Source organism: Eumetopias jubatus, unplaced genomic scaffold (genome assembly GCF_037043125.1).
Source record: "Eumetopias jubatus isolate StellerSeaLion01/CBP00866 unplaced genomic scaffold, mEumJub1_p1.0 scaffold_8, whole genome shotgun sequence".
In the NCBI taxonomy this organism is placed as follows: Eukaryota; Metazoa; Chordata; class Mammalia; order Carnivora; family Otariidae; genus Eumetopias; species Eumetopias jubatus.
The window spans coordinates 114969585-114988855 of record NW_028274814.1 but is presented as its reverse complement, the minus strand read 5'-3'; the positions used below and the strand labels follow the sequence as shown (position 1 = coordinate 114988855).

At 36.3% G+C, this 19271-nt stretch overlaps 1 protein-coding gene across 2 annotated transcripts in view; it reads left to right on the top strand.

Moving 5' to 3' along the window:
• EEA1 (early endosome antigen 1) overlaps positions 1 to 19271 on the top strand; it is a 125310-nt gene that overhangs the window by 25679 nt on the left and 80360 nt on the right. The window contains exons 2-7 of one of the 2 annotated variants that reach the window (XM_088025284.1): positions 1604 to 1696; positions 8872 to 8997; positions 14932 to 15056; positions 15859 to 15913; positions 16003 to 16068; positions 18664 to 18703. In XM_088025284.1, coding sequence (XP_087881410.1) covers positions 1604 to 1696; positions 8872 to 8997; positions 14932 to 15056; positions 15859 to 15913; positions 16003 to 16068; positions 18664 to 18703 — 505 coding nt within the window. The remainder of the gene's footprint in view (positions 1 to 1603; positions 1697 to 8871; positions 8998 to 14931; positions 15057 to 15858; positions 15914 to 16002; positions 16069 to 18663; positions 18704 to 19271) is intronic. The other variant, XM_028105495.2, reaches the window with a different exon arrangement.

Here is a 19271-nt window from a genome sequence, read left to right as displayed (position 1 = left end):
GGAACACAATAAAGTCATACTCTGGATAAGTTTACAAAGTTTTAGAAGGTTACATTTTGGGAAAATATGACAGGAATGTGGATCATCCAATTTGGAGAGGTCTGCTTTCTTTTTTTTCTTATTTTCAATAACGAAAAATTTCAGTGTAAAAGTAATTAACTATGGATCTAGAATTCTAAAAAAATGAGCAAAACCAAAACCTAAAGAACTAAAAACGAAAATATCCACAACTGTGTCTTGCTACAAAATCATTTGTATTTTGGGATATTTGAATCTCTTATATAAATAGTTTTTATACATAATTATAGTGTGTATGTTTTGTCATTTTTCTGTGCAGCTTTTTTTAAAAAAGATTTTATTTATTTGACAGAGAGGGAGAGAGAAAGAGCATAAGTACAGGGAGAGGCAGAGGGAGAGGGAGAAGCAGACTTCCTGCCTAGCAGGGAGCCCGAGGCGGGGCTCTATCCCAGGACCCTGAGATCAAGATCTGAGCTGAAGGCAGATGCTTAACTGACTCAGCCACCCAGGTGCCCCTCTATGCAGCTTTTATAATCATTTTAATTAATGATTTTCAAAGTAGTATCATTTCCTCCTTATTTGGCATTGATGATGAATATTTAATAGTGATGAATAGGATGTTTGTGTGTTGAGATAAGTACAGTGAATTGCCCTCAGTCTTGAGTGCTTGAGGTGGTGCGTCTCAGCGGAGATGTCCAGCAGAGAAACAGTATGGTTTAGTGAATATGAGCTAGACTACTCAAGTTAAAAACCTTTCTCCCATTGATTAGCCATGTGATTTTGGGCAAATTAGTTTCCACACCTCAGTTCTCTTTTGTGTGAAGTGAGAATAATGATAGTATGTACCATAAATCTTTTTTGCTAAGGATTATCAAGTTAGTTGTGTTCTGAATCTTTCTTCTTGCCCAGTGTTTTACTAGGTTTTTAGTTCATTTAAGATAACACCTAGGTATTAATGAATGATAACGTTAGAGGATAAGCGTTGCAAGAGAAAAAGAAAAAGACCTTTAACCCTCCGGACTGTATGTATTTTTGGTGATGGAATATCAAGTATTGGAGACAGATTGGTAATGATTGGCATGAATGGGCTGTATTGATCTTTTTGCTACCCTCAAATTATTGTAGTTTAGTTGGTGTAGTAGAGAGAGCAAGGCAAGAGGAATTAGAAGATCAACATTTTAGCTCTTTCTGATTTTTGTTAACAGCACAATCTTGAGAAGTCTTTTAGCCATTTTGAATCTGTTTTCTCATCTATAGAGGTAACATGTGCCCTACTTCTCTCAGAGTCATTATAATTAAATAAGATGTTCTGTGAAAGTGAGTTGAAGACGGTAGGCACTTTATATACAAAAATAAGCTTTTTATTAATTTAAAAAGACTAAAAATGAGAGAATGCATACAGAGATCTTGATACAGTATTAGGCACAGTCTTCAATAAAGGATAGCTGCTAGTACTGTTATTTTTATTGCAAGGACACCTACTTTTATGTGTAAGGCTAGCCCTGATTACTGTTTAGGTTGTTAAATACTTTATAAATATATTGTTCATATCTATTTTGATTTTTTTTTTCCTTCTGTGTTTCAGACTCCTGGGAGAGTTGGCTCTCAAGGTTCTGATTTAGATTCATCAGCAGCTCCTATAAACACAGTGGATGTCAATAATGAAAGCTCTTCAGAGGTATGGAAATAATAATTTGGCAATAAATTTGGTATTATTTAAGGGAAAACGGGCAGATGTTTGGAGTAATGGTCAGTAATTTAAACTTTTGTAGGAAAGGTTCTCATTCTTCTTACAAACTGGAATGTGACTTTTGAATCACACTTGTAGAAAAATCCTGGTGTTTAGTTGTAAGACTGAGGAAGTGTTTATTAAGACTGAAAATTAATACTGTTAATTTGTCTTCAATGCTAATGTCATCTCAGCTTATGGAAGATTTTAAAATCTGTTTGTAAAAATTACCAATTAGTGTTTACACTGTCAACTGCTGAGCTAATGAAAAATTAGGTTATCTATAAAGTTTATACATTGTTTGTTATCTTCATTTACAACTTTGTAAGAACTTTTATCTTTCATAGTTTATTAAAATTTTTAAAAATTTTTTATTGTAATGTTAGTCACCATACATTACATCATTAGTTTTAGATGTAGTGTTCCATGATTCATTGTTTGTGTATACCACCCAGTGCTCCACGCAGAACGTGCCCTCTTTAATACCCATCACCAGGCTAACCCATGCTCCCACCCCCCTCCCCTCTAGAACCCTCAGTTTGTTTTTCAGAGTCCATCTTCTCTCATGGTTCGTCTCCCTCTCCAATTTCCCCCCCTTCATTCTTCCCCTCCTGCTATCTTCTTCTTTTTTTTTTCTTAACATATATTGCATTATTTGTTTCAGAAGTACAGATCTGTGATTCAACAGTCTTGCACAATTCACAGCGCTCGCCATAGCACATACCCTCCCCAATGTCTATCATCCAGCCACCCCATCCCTCCCACCCCCCCACCACTCTAGCAACCCTCAGATTGTTTCCTGAGATTAAGAATTCCTCATATCAGTGAGGTCATATGGTACATGTCTTTCTCTGATTGACTTATTTCACTCAGCAATAACACCCTCCAGTTCCATCCACGTCGTCATAGTTTATTAAAAATTAGTGGGGAAAGTAAATCTAAGAAAGAACTCAAGTTTTTGGAGAAGTCAGCCTTAGCAGTTGCTTTATTATTATAATTTTTAACAAACAATATTTGCTCATTATAGAAAAAGGGGAAAAGGAAAGAGCATAAAAACCACCAATAATATTGTCCCTAAGATATTGATGTACTCACATTCTGCTCTGATAGTTTCTGTCAGTTGCCCTTTTCTGGGTCCAATTGTATTGCCTTCCCAGTCCTCTTTACTGTGTTCCCCCCTTCTGCACCTCTTGGTGAGTCTCTGTCTTGTGTATTTCTGGATTTGTCTCTCTATCCATTCATCTCTCTGTTTTGTCTCTTTCTGGCCATCTGATTTCATGTATATGGATATTAACCATGACAAGATCTAACAAGACCATCCATGAGAGTGAGGAGAAAAGTTATCAGTTGAACTTTATTAAGAGCAAGTTTAATTGTTGTCCTTAGACCAAAAAAAAAAAACTCCAGTGGGTAGTGAGACTGCTCAGTGTCTGGTAATCCTTCTATATTTTCTTATTAGCATCATTTTCCTACTCTCTGATATAGTTTTACTCTCTTCTTTATCCTCAAATCTCTCATGTGTCTTACCCTATCCCACCTTTCCTCAGGCACCTTCTGTATCACTGGGAAAATAGGAGCTATTAGGTGAATGTCCTTGTTTTGATACCAAAGCTATTTGCACCTTTATTCTCCTACTTTAATACATGGAAGACATTTCCCTTTTCCTATCAGATTTCAGTCCTTTCTCTTGTGCTCTGGATTCCCTTCTCTCCCACATTCTTGTCTTATTCTCTCTCTCTCCTGCCACTTTAGTTTTTACCTATGTCATGAATTATTCCTATTGGCATACAAATACTGCTCTAGATATTCATATGCCCACTGCTAGGGTACATACTTGTCAGTGTCTTGGATGATACCTCTGTCTGTCTGTCAGTGTCTCAGGTTTGTTTCCCTTTTACCTTAAGTTTGGCATCCCACTTTGAACAAATTCTAGCTTTGAACTTTGTCCCCTTAGCAGCTGTCTGTGTGAAATTTGAAATATGGTCTCCAGGACTTTATTTTTTTTTAATTAATTTATTTTTTAGGGCTTGAACTCATTACCCTGAGATCAAGACCTGAGCTGAGATCAAGAGTTAGATGATTAACTGACTGAGCCACCCAGGCACCCTGGTCTCTACGGCTTTAAAGAAATAGAAGTTAAAGCAATACCTTGGTTTACTTATGTCATATTTATGTCATATTTTATATTTTATTATATATAATATTGTCTTAGTATGGGCTGTTGTAACAAAAGTACTATAGACTGAGTGACTTAAACAACAAACATTTCTCAGAGCTCTGGAGGCTGGGAAGTCCAAGATCAAGGCAGATTCTGTTCTGGTGAGGGCCTGCTTCCTGGCTTATAGAAGGCCATCCTCATATGGCTGAAGGGGCAAGAGAGCTCTCTGAGGTTTCTTTTATAAGGGTGCTAATCTCATTCATGAGGGCTCCACCCTTATGACCTAATCACCTCCCCAAAGGCCCACCTCCTAATACCATTACTTTGGGGGTTAGGATTTCAACGTAAGAGTTTTGAGGATACATGTTCAGTTTATGTATATATATGTATAATACATATAATATGTATAATATGTATAATACACAATGAAATAATATGTATAATACATAATGTAATAATGATATATATATATATATTTTAAGATTTATTTATTGGGGCACCTGGGTGGCTCAGTCAGTTAAGCGTCTGACTCCGTCTCAGGTCATGATCTCAGGTTCCTGGGATTGAGCTCCATGTCGGGCTCCTTGCTCAGTGCAGAGTCTGCTTATCTGCCTCCCAGCCCCCTCTGCCCTCCCCCTTTAGCTTCCCCCCCACCTCGCACTCTCTCATTCTCTCTGTGGAATAAATAAAATCTTTAAAAAAATTTTTTTAAAAGGGTGTATTTATTTGAAAAAGAGAGAGAGAGGGAACACAGTTGGGGGAGGAGCAGAGGGAGATGGAGAGAGAGAATATCAAGCACACTCCCCTCTGAGCACTTAGCCTGATGTGGGGGGCTGATCTCAGGACTCTGAGATCATGATCTGAGCCAAAATCAAGAGTCTGACAGTTAACTGACTGAACCACTGAGGGGCCCCCAAGTTTTTATATTCTTCAGTTGTTGTCATCAGGACGGTTGTTCAGACTATTTAGTATAATGTATTGCCAGCAGCAAACATCTTTGTTCACTCTTTATTCCTTTCTAGTCTGCCTTCCATTCTTAGTACCCACTGAAACTACTCAATGATGACCTGCATTTTCCTGGTCCTTTGGGCAGAGAGGGCAGGCTTTTTTTTCTAAGTGCCCACTGAAGTTTCTAGGTTGCCAGCTTCTCCAGTATCCAGTCTGGAATATATGAGGCAAAAGAAAACCCAGAGTATTTATCACTATGTCAGTCCTTGGATCCTGAGATGCTTAGCTGGTCCGCCTTCTCGTCAGCTTTCGGAATTTTCTTATGTTTGTTTTATATGCGGGGCTCGATCCCAGGACCCTGGGATCATGACCTGAGCCGAAGGCAGACGCTTAATGACTGAGCCACTCAGGCCCCCCAAGATTTTATTTTTTAAGTAATCTCTAAATCTAACGTGGGGCTGGAACTCACAACCCTGAGATCAAGAGTTGTGTGCTCTATGGACCGAGCCAGTCAGGCGCTCCAGGAGGAGGGTTGTTTGAGTAGTGGATGCTGTCTGTGGGAGCAGAGTGGGAAGGGAACTTGCAGTTAGGCCATCTGAAGCTGTCTCATCACCAGTTGACAAAGCAGTGTGTAATATTGGGCCTTAATTTTTGATTTTACACCACAATCAGATATATGTGATGTGTATATTTTTTCTCAGTCTGTGGCTTGCTATTCATTTTGTTAATGGTGTCTTTCAAAGAGAAGAAGTTTTTAATTTTGTTAAAGTCCAGTTTGTCAGCCTTTTCTCTTATGGTTAGTGCTTTTTGGGTCCTTCTACAATGTTTTTTGCCTAGCCCAAGATTGCAAGGACTTTCTACTATGCTTACCTCTGATATTTAAAAAAAAATCATTTTAGTGTGTATATTTAAGTCTATGATTTATTTTAAAATATTGTGTATGGTATGAGATAGTGGTTGAGGTTCATTTTTTTCATATGGTTATGGAAACCAGTTCTGTATATGGTTGTTTCAGTACCATTTGTTGAAAATGTTGAAAACCTTTCCCCATTGAATTAAATTTTCGCTTTTGTGATAAATCAATTGACCTTATATGTGTAGTTGTATTTCTTTATGCTCTTTGATCCAGGCATACAGAACTCCTGCTTTTAAGGTGTGCCAAGTTTGTTCTTATCTCTGGACTTCTGTATGCTGATTCCCATGCCTTACCTGCTCTTTTACTTCTTTGCCTGGTTAACATGAGATTATCCTTTAGGTCTCATTACAGATAATTACTTTTTCAGTAAACTTTACTTGACTCACATGTGGAATAGAATTTTCTTCCATGTGCTTCTGGGGAATTGTATTTTATATCCTTTTGGTAATGATTATTATTCTGAGACTCATTAATTTATCCAATATGTATTGTTGTCAGACACCGTTCTGTTTGCTGGAGATATGGCAGTGAGTAAAATAGTCAAAAATTTTTGTCATGGTAGAGCTTATATTCTAGTAGGTGGAAATAGGCAAAAAACCCCAAATGTCTAAAAATGGACAGAGGGAAACAATTGGTGTTATTGAGAAAAATAAAGTAGGGAAGGAAGCATAGAAAGTGTTCTGGGTGGTTGCAATTTCAAATAGGATTGTCAGGGAAGACCTCTTTGAGAAGGGAATAGCTCAGGAAGAACTGAAAGAAGTGAGGAAATGAATCATGTGGGTTTCTGGAACAACTGTCTTCTATTAATGTGGAACAACTAGAAAGTCTCTGAGGTGGGAGCCTTCCTAGTGAGTGAAAAAGCAGCAGGGAGGCTAGTGTGGCTCCAGGGCAGTGAGTGAGGAGAGATTGGATCTGTGAGGTAATCAGGCCTACCTCATGCAGGGCCTTATAGGCCTGCTTTATAGGCCTTTGTACAGACTTGGGTTTTTTACTCCTGGTGCACATGGGAAGCCCTTGGAGAGTTTTGACTAGGGAAGTGACAAAATTTATTTACATTTTTATAGGATACATTCTTGCTGTGTGGAAAATAAACTGTTAGTAGGGTAAGGCTAAAAGCAGAGAGACTGTTGTTGGAAGGCTATTGCAGTGATCCATGTGCAGTGTGGGAGTGGCTTGGATCAGAGTGGTAACAGTGAGGTCCTAGGGTTCTAAATATATTTTGAAGTTCTAATAGGATTTTCTGATTAGTGGGGTCTAAAATGCAATTATTTTCTTTCATAACTTTTTCAAGAAGCCTGTAAGCTTCCTGAGGATGGGATTTTGCCTTATTTTACCATTGTGATCTTAGCACCATAGCATAATGGCTGGAACATAGTAATCACACTCAGTACATACTTTTTGAATGAATGATTAAATGATTGTATGTGGAAGCTTACAGTGAAGAAACCAGTAAAGTGAGAGGCAGCATAAAGCTATCATGGTAAAAAAATGCAATAATGCATTCTTTTAAGTAATTATTATTCTGTAGTTCAGCATTTTGGACTGTGGTTGCCTGAAAACTCTTTCATCAGTAAAAAGAAAAAACAAAAAGAATTTATGTTCCTCACTTTCATCCCCTGGGTAATCTCCTTTAAGGGTTGTTGACAAAAGGATTAATGATGACTAACATTTATTGAATGTTTTATTTGTATCAGATGCTATAAGAAACACTTTGCATCTATTATCTCACTTAATTCTCAGGAGACCCCCCCATGAAGGTGTTACTGTTACCCCATTTCACAGATGAGGAAATTGAAGGTCCTGTAAGCTACTAAGAGTGGTGTGAATCTAGGATTCAAACCCAAGCCTAGCTCTTCACTACTCCTCTGCCTTGCCTCCCACTTTGGGACTTTCTTTATAGTTATTGTCTCCTTTGCTATTATCCTAAGTGACATTGGTGGACTCAAGGAACATCCTAGCCTCCCACTTCTTAATGTTTGCAATGCCAGTGATCTTTATTAATTCTTTTCTAGCTTCTCAAGTTCATGGCAGGACCTTCCACCTTATTATTGGGCAGAATAGTTTGACTTGAGATGTTAAAAACAAATGTTCCCATTCCTTACCACAACTACCTATCCTCTCAAAAACTTTCTCATATTCTTACTACTTCTTTGGCCTTGCTGAATATTTCAGGTTTTTAATTCCTGTCTTTTCTTCTAGTCTTTCAGCCTTTCCTGGCTTCATTTTCTTTCCTCTCTAACCATATCTCTAATGACAGAATATTTATTGAACACTTAGAGGCACCACACTAAGCCTCTTATGTACTGCACAATAACTCTAGAGGAATAGGTGTTAACATTAGCCCCATTTTATAGGTGAGGATATAGACATTTAGCAAAGTAAAGCGATTTCCTTAAGGTCATATAGTCAGCATTGGTTGAATCTCAAATCCACATCTATTTTTGACACAAAAACTCAAGGCGTTTATAACCTATTGTCCTTCACTACAGTTTTCATTTTATTTATTTTAAACCATAGATCAGTGTGACAGCCCACATTTTAAAATATAGATATGTTAGGTATAGGGAATTAGGGAGATTGATTTAAAATGGTTTTATTTGGTTCATGAATTTAGAAGGAAGTGTCCCCTATTGGGAATTATGGGTGTGGGCAAAAATGGGATCTTAGGCTAGTGGAATATGGTGAAGATTAAAAATTGCTTTCATTATAAGAACTTTTTTTGTTAAGAATATTAAGTCACATAAAACTATTTGTTGTAACTGTCAGTCGTTTCTTCATCTAAAATAAAAGCTAACTTGCCAGTAATGGCTCTCAGATAAATAAGGACAAAGTGTCCTAAACAAAAAGTAATTAATATTCCATCTAAAGCAACTGGTAACTATAATAAAATTGAACCAATAGGAATTTCCAGCATAAGGATGGAAGCTACTTTTAGTCGTCCTACTTTGGATAGATCTTTCACTTTTTGTATATAGTTACTACATGAAAATTTCCCTTACATATACTAAAAAGAGATATTAATTATTTTCCCATTGTGTTGTCTTTATTTTGATTTATAAATAACTTTTTATGTATATCCACCTAAAAGTTGTTATTTCACAGGGTTTCATCTGTCCATTATGTATGAAAAGATGTATAACTGCTATTGATTTGTCGGAGCATTACCAGCAAGTGCACGCTGAAAATGAAACAAGAGGACAGCAACTTCCTAATGACTCCAGTGTTACTGTGGGTCCTGCACATTTTGCTTCAGCAGCTTGGTTATGGGTTGCTCCAAATAGCTTTGTTTTTCTTTTCCTTGGTGTTGCTTAACTTTTTATGCTACAAAGGGAACATGGATTGCTTTAATTATGCATGCTTAAAAGAAGATTCAATAAGAAAAACAGGCTCTTGGGAAGTTGGGTTGGTTGCTCTTACTCTCTGCAGCTGTCTTTTTGTGAATCTGTAAACAAATATAAAAGTTTAAGTTAATATTTTTGTATAAATTTTTCTATGAAATTTGAAATATAAAGTGAGTGATATTTGATTTCAACATCTGTAAGTTATATCTTTATTATTTAGTTAATGCTGATGAATGTTTTAAAATGCTTTAGGTTAAAATGCTTTACTCTTATATAGAAAGAGGACTTTGCCTATTAATTGTTACTCTATTTGAGAATATATAGGGCATTAGAACCTGGATCTGCCATTGTTTCAGTCTTTGTTTTGACACCCTGGACTTGAGGAAGGTGACAGAATGGCACATACTCATCATTAATAGTGGATCACCCAAATGTTTGTCTGTAGTGTGTTGGACTGGTGTATATCTAAGGCTAAGGATGGAAGCCGATAAGGGGACCTATTGCCCATTTGCAGGCTGGGAAAAGTTTCTTAGATGATCTCGATATATCTGTTTTCTTGAAAATTACTGCAATATTCTAAAAACAAAAGAAACATATCTTTTCCCCCCATTCTTTTGCAAATCCTACAAAAGAAGGAAACTTTTTATACCCAGAAAGAAAAAAAAAAAGACATTTGTTTTTCTGTCTGGCAGTTACATATATAAGAAAAGGATTTCACCAAACATTCACTTATTTAGCATATTAATAGAGTATTTCTTATGCACCATGTATTTTGGTAAGTAAAGGAGATAAAAAGGTAAATAAGATACGATCTCTACCCCAGGAACTTTCTGTGATAAATATTATTTGCTGATTTAAGTTGAAGGGAACCCCAGAAAAACTTCACTGGGAAACAGTTAAACCAGACATTTTCTAGGGTGATGGGGAAAATGGGTGCATTATAGGAGGACACCAGTTAAACTAGCTAACTGGTGCGAGCAAAGAAAGAGGTATAAAAGATTCTTAGAGCTCTCCTTAGCATTTTACCAGTTGTCTTCCTTTCAGAACATCTGTGTCAACTTTTCTTCTTTATGGGTTAACCCAAATGAAAAGACCCAATATCACCTACTTGTCACTTAAATAAGAATGTTCTTTTTAATTGAAAGAACACTTGGTATAACAGGTATACCATAAGTATCAAGTTAAGGTAAGTTCTTAGCTGCAGTGTATCTGAGAAAGGATTAGAGATAACTGAAATGTAAGAGTAAGGGACTTACTGTTTTTATTTATTTATTTTTAAATTTTATTTTATTTTATTATGTTATGTTAGTCACCATACAGTACATCATTAGTTTTTGATGTGGTATTCCATGATTCATTGTTTTCGTATAACACCCAGTGCTCCATGCAATACATGCCCTCCTTAATACCCATCACTGGGCTAACCCATCCCCCCACCCCCCTCCCCTCTGAAACCCTCAGTTTGTTTCTTAGAGTCCAGTCTCTCATGGTTCGTCTCCCCCTCCGATTTCTCCCCCTTCATTTTTCCCTTCCTTCTCCTAATGTCCTCCATGCTGTTCCTTATGTTCCACAAATAAGTGAAACCGTATGATAATTGACTTTCTCTCTTTGACTTATTTCACATAGCATAATCTCCTCCAGTCCCATCCATGTTGAAGTAAAAGTTGTGTATTCATCCTTTCTGATGGCTGAGTAATATTCCATTGTATATATGGACCACATCTTCTTTAATCCATTCTTCTGTTGAAGGGCATCTTGGCTCTTTCCACAGTTTGGCTATTGTGTACATTGCTGCTATGAACATTGGGGTGCTTATGGCCCTTCTTTTCACTATGTCTGTGTCTTTGGGGTAAATACCTAGTAGTGCAATTGCTGGGTCATAGGGTAGCTCTCTTTTTAATTTTTTGAGGAAACTCCACATTGTTTTCCAAAGTGGCTGTAAGTGGGTCCCCCTTTCTCCACAGCCTTTCCAACATTTGTTGTTTCTTGCCTTGTCAATTTTTGCCATTCTAACTGGTGTAAGGTGGTATCTCAGTTGGTTTTGATTTGAATTTCCCTGATGGCTAATGATGATGAACATTTTTTCATGTGTCTATTAGCCATTTGTATGTCTCCTTTTGAGAAGTGTCTGTTCATGTCTTCTGCCCATTTTTTGACTTGATTATTTGTTTTTTTGGGTGTTGAGTTTGAGAAGTTCTTTATAGATCTTGGATATCAGCCCTTTGTCTGTAGTGTCATTTGGACTTACTGTTTTTAATCTTAAGTATACTGTGTGTGTGTATGTTTGTGTTTGGAAGTTGGTGAGAAATTTGGAATGATTAAGGGAAATAAATGTAGCTGGCTGTTTTTAGTGTTTTATTGTTTACTAACAGCATTTTTGTGGGACTTATTGATCTAGTTTACTTTGTTGAGAAAAAATAGAGAAAGCAGTCTCTTACTATCCAGAATTAGTATTACAAGGTCCATGAACCAAAGATCATGTACTCTATTCATGAGACGTTCCTCATATATTCACTCTGAGCTTATGTTACTGTCATTTTAAATGAGTGATGTGGTTTTAATAAACTTTTTTCTTTATCCTTCCCATCTATATCAGGCTAGCATTATTAGATATAGCACATGAATAGTTTTAAGAAATGACTGTGGAAAGTCAAAACAGGGTGTAGGAAAAAACTATAAAATGTGGGTACAGAAATTAAAGAGGCTAGAATTAATAGAGTAGAACTCACCCATTCAGTGATGAATACTTATGCCTATAAGACATCAAACGATAGTTTAATATCATCTATTTAAGAAGATGAGAAAGTGTATGTATTTTAGATTTATTTTTATTAGAAATGTCCCAAAATTAAAGTGTTATTTAAGCATGGGAAATTCACTTAGGTGAATCATATGGAGAATTCACTTAGGTGAAGTATTTCTATAATTAAATATATATTACTGAATTTCTAAAATTTCTCTTTAGGGATGAATCAGTTCTTTCTGGAGTATTAACCTGGTAATATCTAGAAGCTTTAAGAAGGTATGGCATAGCTTAATGTGATCATTAGCTTTCTTGAATCCTTAGGTATCGAGAGCCAAAATCTGGAAGTAGAGACAGTAGTCAACAAGCCAAAGTTGTAAAGATTAAATAGTGTAATTGGTATGTGGATTCTCTGAAGAACATTCTATAATTTGCCTTCAAGTTACTAGTAGAAGCTGAGACGCAAAAGAGAAATGACAGGCTAAATAGTATAGGGGTTGATGTACAATTGCACTAAAGGCACGTTAATTACAACAGTTACTGGGTAGAAGTTGTAAGAATGCCAAATTAAGCATAATGTGGAGCCATTATGAAACATGATGGTAGATAATAGATGGTTTTGAAGAAAGAGCATAACATCAACTAGATTAGCACATAGCCTGGGAGCATTCATTCATTTAAAAGACAGTGCCGAGCATCAAGTATCTCTGCAGCCTAATGGCATCATTCAGATGTCTCAAGGTACATCGATAGTACTCCTACCTTGGTTCATTTCAGGAGTTTCATAGGAGATCACTGAATGCATTTACCTGTTGTGCCCCTGCCCTTCACTCTGGCTCTGTGATCAGGACACACCTCTGTTTCCCAAATGCAGCATGACTGTGTTTCAAACCTCTTTCCACACCTTTGTTAGGATGCCTTTATTTCTGATAAGTAATTCCTACTCATTCTTTATTACCTAGTTCCAGTGTGCAGTGTCTAGTGTATATACACATATACATAATATATGAGTATATCTGTGTATTTTTTGTAAAGCGTTAACTCCTGCCACAGGCAGAGTTAGATTCCTCTTTTCCTGTGTTCTTATAGTTCTTTATATCTACTTGTATTATATCATTGTCTGGTAATGTTTGTCTACATATCAGTGTACCCAGTACTCAATGAGCCTTGATTCTGCCACACAATGTACATAAATGAGAAGTGACGATATGCTGTTTGGGTAGCACCCAGCGAAGGAGAAGTTTTTTTTTTTTTTTTTTTTTAAGATTTTATTTATTTGACAGAGAGAGACACAGCGAGAGAGGGAACACAAGAGAGAGACAGTGAGAGAGGGAACACAAGCAGGGGAGTGGGAGAGGGAGAAGCAGGCTTCCCGTGGAGCAGGGAGCCTGATGTGGGGCTTGATCCCAGGACCCTGGGACCATGACCTGAGCCGAAGGCAGACGCTTAACGACTGAGCCACCCACGCGCCCCGCAAAGGAGAAGTTTTTATTTATTTTTTAGTTTTTACTTGTTAAGAGTATTTATTACTTCGCTCAGGCTATCCCTTGGAAAGTTTTATAATTTGCAAGCTGTTAAAGCTCTCTGTTTTGTTTTTTTTTAATAAAGATTTTTATTTTTTTTTAAAGATTATTTGACAGAGAGAGACAGTGAGAGAGGGAACACAAGCAGGGGGAGTGGGAGAGGGAGAAGTGGGCTTCCTGACGAGCCAGGGAACCCAATGCGGGGCTCAATCCCAGGACCCTGGGATCATGACCTGAGCCAAAGGCAGACGCTTAATGACTGAGCCACCCAGGTGCCCCAATAAAGATTTTTATTTATTTGAGAGAGAGAGATGGAGAGAGAGCGAGCAGGGATGAGGGCAAAGGGAGAGGGAGAAGCTGACTCAGGGAGCCCACTGTGGGACTTGATCCCAAGATTCTGGGATCATGACCTGAGCTGAAGGCAGACAGACGCTTAACCGAATGAGCCACCCAGGCACCCCTCTTCCGTTTTTTTTTGCCAAATTCTGCCCTGTCGGGTTCATTCATATTTTTATTATTTATTTATTTTTAAAGTAGTCTCCATACCCAATGTGGGGCTTGAACTCATGACCCTGAGTTCAAGAGTTACATGCTCTAATGTTTGAGCCAGCTGGTCATTATTTTATTTTATTTTAGTTATATTTTATTAAATAAGTAACATAGAAAATGTAGAGTATGTTCAAAAATACTACACTAGCCATTAGGGAAACATGGATGAAAAGCTTCAGTGTATTGTGTATATTACAGTGAATGTAGAAACTTGACAAGCTACTAGGATTGTGCTGGAGGGAAAAAGCAGTATATGCAAAGGCCCAGAAATGTGGGATACCATGGTGTGTTCAGGGAACATAGGTAAGTCGGAGTAGTTGAAAATGTCAGTAGAGTTGTACAGAGTGAGAGGTGGTCCAGGCATCCGAGTGATTAGGTCATTGAGGGAATATTCATGCAGGACCTCTATGCCATAGCCATATAATTCTGAGATTATTTATAAGTATTTAGTGTTTTATGAGACTATTAACTTCAGGCTTTTACAGTCTTAATCTTAAGTTAGCAAGGAATTTACTGACTGCAATACTTCTTAATCATTGTAGATATTCTGTGGTAATTACAAGTTATTTACTATATTACTTTTTTCCTCACTGATCATAATACTTTATGTTTTTAATTTTTTTGTTATCATTCCTATGAAATAGATTGGGGCAGATATTATTTTACTAAGGGGGATATCTAGAGAGAGAGAGAGGATATGATGGAAGATCTTCTCAAGTAGTTTTCTAGATCAGAACTAACTTCTCAAATTAGAATTCTGTACTCTAGCCATATATTTATTCAACCTAAAAGATGGTTGTAAGGGCTTTCTTTATATTTTGTAAACTTCAACCAGAATAGACGGTGATGTACATTTATACAATACCAGAATTTGGGCTTAACGTCATAAATTACGGTCTACTAATGGCACCATCGGTGTAACATTTGACTGTATTTCATAATGTACAAATTGCTGTCTTACAGTATTAAACACAATTTTGTAACCTTTTTCTGCCTCTTTCTATAGGGTTTCATATGTCCCCAGTGTATGAAATCCCTTGGATCTGCTGATGAACTTTTCAAACACTATGAGGTAGTTCATGATGCTGGTAATGACTCAGGTCATGGAGGAGAGGCTCTTGCTCTGAAGCGGTACAGTACAATCACTTTGAAGTATATACTGTTATGAATGCATGTGATATTACCTCTTTCATGTGTTAGGGCCTTGAGTAGTATGCTCACTGCTCTTTGTCAGACTGACTCTTAGGTAAGGAGAGTAGAATGTGAGGTTTGACAGGACTCAAGGAAAACAGAAAGAAGCCAGTGTTGGGGTGCCTGGGTGGCTCAGTCGTTAAGCGTCTGCCTTCGGCTCAGGTCATGATCCCAGGGTCCTGGGATCGAGCCCCATATCAGGCTCCCTGCCCAGGCGGGAAGCCTGCTTCTCCCTCTCCCACTCCCCCTGCTTGTGTTCCCTCTCTCGCTGTTGTCTCTCTCCGTCAAATAAATAAATGAAATCTTTAAAAAAAAAAAAAAAAAAAAAAAGAAACCAATGTTGCCTGAGCTGAGTGCATGAGGAAGAGAGTGTTAAGGCAGGGACTATACTGTACAGATTGTATAATCCTTGTTAATGAGTTCAGATTTTATGCTAACTGCAGTAGGAAGCTATTGATCCTTATTATTGATAAATTAATGGGAGATACTTTGTTTCTGGCTCAGGCACTCGATTATATCATTTCTGTGATAAGGTGTTTTTCCATTTATAAACAATGAGCTTTTGGAATAAAATTATTTTTCTAAGTGTTATACATAAAATTTTATATGTAAAATTCTAGAGCATTTTTTTTAATTGAGAAAACTAGAATATTAATGTACAGTCACTAGCCATGATTTATTGAGACCAGGTTGTTAGAGGACATTAACTATTAATTCCTTTTTTCCCCAATTTATGTTTTAGAGATGATATAACACTACTTAGACAAGAGGTCCAAGACCTTCAGGCTTCACTTAAGGTAACAATAAAAATGACTATATTTGTTTATTTTCAATGTTTTAGATAATCTTTTGAAATTTACTAAATAAAATTTTTTTTTTCCCTTAGGAAGAAAAATGGTACTCAGAAGAATTAAAGAAAGAATTAGAAAAATTTCAAGGGCTGCAGCAGCAAGTAAATGCTTTTAAATACTTGAAGTGTGTATATTAGTTGTTTATTTTCATTGTTGAAAATAAGCATTTTGTAAGCAGGTGGCCTGAAATAAATAACTTCTTCTAATTTGTTTATCTGTATTTAATAGCCTATAGTGTATATCCTTTGTAATTCTAATGAATGCAAATAAATAATTGGGAAGCTAAGATGTAATTTCTTAAAGATGCTCCATTAAGAATCAGTTACCTGTGGATTGACTTTTTATACCAGGCTGCATTATTCTAATTTTCTGACAATATACCTAAATTGTTAAAAAATATAGGTTCAGATAGTAGTGAAACTCTTCAGAGCATTTGTGTTGTGACAAACTGGCAATCACTAAATTGTCTACTAGTAGGGAAAGAACTATTATTAACTTTTTTGTTTACATTAATGCAGAGGGTTTGAAAATGTGGGGGAATGGTTGTATTAACAATTTTAGGGTATTTTTTAAGCCAATATTAGGTTTTAAAAAACAGAATAATATTTATGTACATGTGTACCCACACATGCACAGCTTTATATAAAAATAATGCATAGAAAAAAACCAAAAGCATTGGTATGAAAAGTGGTTACTTTGGAGTGAGATTCTGTTGATACATAGTTCAGTGTATTTTCTAAATAAATGTCTTAACCAATTATGATTTCTATATTAAAATTATACTGGCTTTTGGGGCACCTGGGTGGCTCAGCTGGTTAAGTGTCAGCTTTGGGTTTGGGTCATGATCCCAGGGTCCTGGGTTCAAGTTCCGCATCAGGCTCCCTGCTCAAGGGGAGTCTTCTTCTCCCTCTAGCCCTTCCCCCTACTTGTGATCTCTCTTTCTGTTTCTCAAATAAATAAATAAAATCTTAAAAAAAAATAAGATAATATTGGCTTCTGTGAATGAATGTTACCAAGTAGTTTTCATTTGTAAGAATAAAGTTGATATCCTTTAACAATAGTTATAATATTTTTATAAAGTAATTAGTGATCCCTTTGCATATTAGTACATTGTGACTCTCAGTCTTTTTGCCTTTTTTTTTTTTTTTAAAGATTTTATTTATTTATTTGAGAGAGAGTGCACAAGCAGGGGGAGCAGCAAAGGGAGAGGGAGAAACAGACTTCCCACTGGGTAGGGAGCCTGATGCGGGTCTTGATCTCAGGACTCTGACATCATGACCTAAGCCAGGCAGCCGCTTAACTGCCTGAGCCACCCAGGTGCACCCTTTTTGCCTTTTTGTTTTTTCATCAAAAATTGTCATTTGGACTAGAAAAAAACCCAAATAAATTGATAGCAAGATATCAGTCTCATTACTACTCAGCTTCTGTATTTGAAGTAGGAAAGAAATTTTTAGTAATCTACAATATTTACAGTTCATTTACTCATGTTTTACATACATGCCATTAACAATTCATGAAACGTGCTATATTATTTTTGTACCTGAAAATAGAGGAAACTGTTTCCTACATTTGAGATGACTGTTTCATATTTAATAAATTAAATAAATTCTCCACAGTGCAAGGTGAAATTGCCTTGGTGTAGGAAATTTACTTTTGGGGAAAATGTATTTAAAATATTGATGATTCTTAGCAACCAGTATGTCTAAATCTAATGTATAGGAAAATAAATCAGATATACTATGAGATGTCTTATTAATCTCTTTCAGATATGTATAGTTTTTTAGAATGTGAAAATGACTAGGCAATATAGTGTTTTATTCCTAATGCACATAATAAATTAAACCTTATAGAATATGTTCTTTATTTCTGCTTTTTAAGAAGATGATTTATAATCCTGAATTAAAAATTTGTGCTTTTAATGCCAAACTTTTTAGTAATGATAGCTCCATGGCATATTTTAGCTTATGCAAATTTTTATATGTTACAGGATTGAATCTTATTTTTTTGAAGATTTATTTACTTATTTTAGAGAGAGAAAGAGAGAGTGGGCAGGAGTTGGGAGGAGGGGCAGAGGGAAATCTCGAGCCGACTCCCTGCTGAGCAAGGAGCCTGACATGGGGCTCAGTCCCATGACCCTGAGATCATGAGCTGAGCCAAAACCAAGAGCCCGACGCTTAACTGACTGGGCCATCCAGGCGTCTCTAGAAGATTATGAATTTTATCTGTTGACTCAAGTATTGGCTTTAGAATCTATGTTTATAATTATAATAATTTGTTATTTTTAAATCTTTACTGGTGTGTCCGGGTGGCTCAGTTGGTTAAGCGTCCAACTCTTGATCTCAGCTCAGGTCTTGATCTCAGGGTCGTGAGTTAAAGCCCAGCGTGGAGCCCACATTGAAAAAAAAAATATATTTACTGAATTTATGGAATTTAAGATGCTATCTATTGTAAGACCCATAATAACTTTAGATTAACATAAAAAAATTCTTAGAACCAATAACTGCAGTTAGATCATTATGCCAGTCTGCCTAATGGTACTTTAGAGATCTGGAAGATTTTGAACAGGCCAAAGTTTTATCAAAATCTTGCTACTTACCTCATAGAATGTGGCTTTCTGAACTTTTTTTCACATTGGCAATGGTAATAGAATTGTCTTTTCCTTTTAATGTGTTTGTTTATGTCTTGTTTTCACTGAGGAGTCTAAACCTGATGGATTGGTGGCTGACTCATCAGCAGGTAACTTTACTTAAAGCAGATTATTTTTTCATTTTTCTTTTTCTCCTTGCTCATCTTCTTTTTTACTTTTTACCTTTTCTCTGATGTCTGCTACATAAATTTGTGTTGTGGTTATACTTTCTGGCTCTAAAACAGTGAAGATAATGGTCGTATTTTAGGTTTAGAGTATTACCTGTGAACTTCATAGTTTAATCAGTCGACAAAAAATCTTAGTGTTTTCATAGTTCATTATATTCTGTAGTTATAAATAAACTTCTGGAATATTACATGAATACAGTTTAATGAAAAGTTAAACCTATTTTAAAGAGTAATGTACTCTTTCTCTTTGGGAATAAAATGATGAAACTAACATCTTTGTAATTGACCTTAACTGGAGGAATGCTCAATGAATAATCAAAATTATATTTTGAGGTTAGCCATTCTATTTACTTTCCCTCTGAAATCTTTTTATGAGAATAAAGTATTAGGAGTTGACTGTGTATTTTAATCGATTCTTTATTTTATATAAGACCTTGATTTTAAACCATTTCTAACTTCATTTCTCATTATAATAAATTTTATTTAGAGA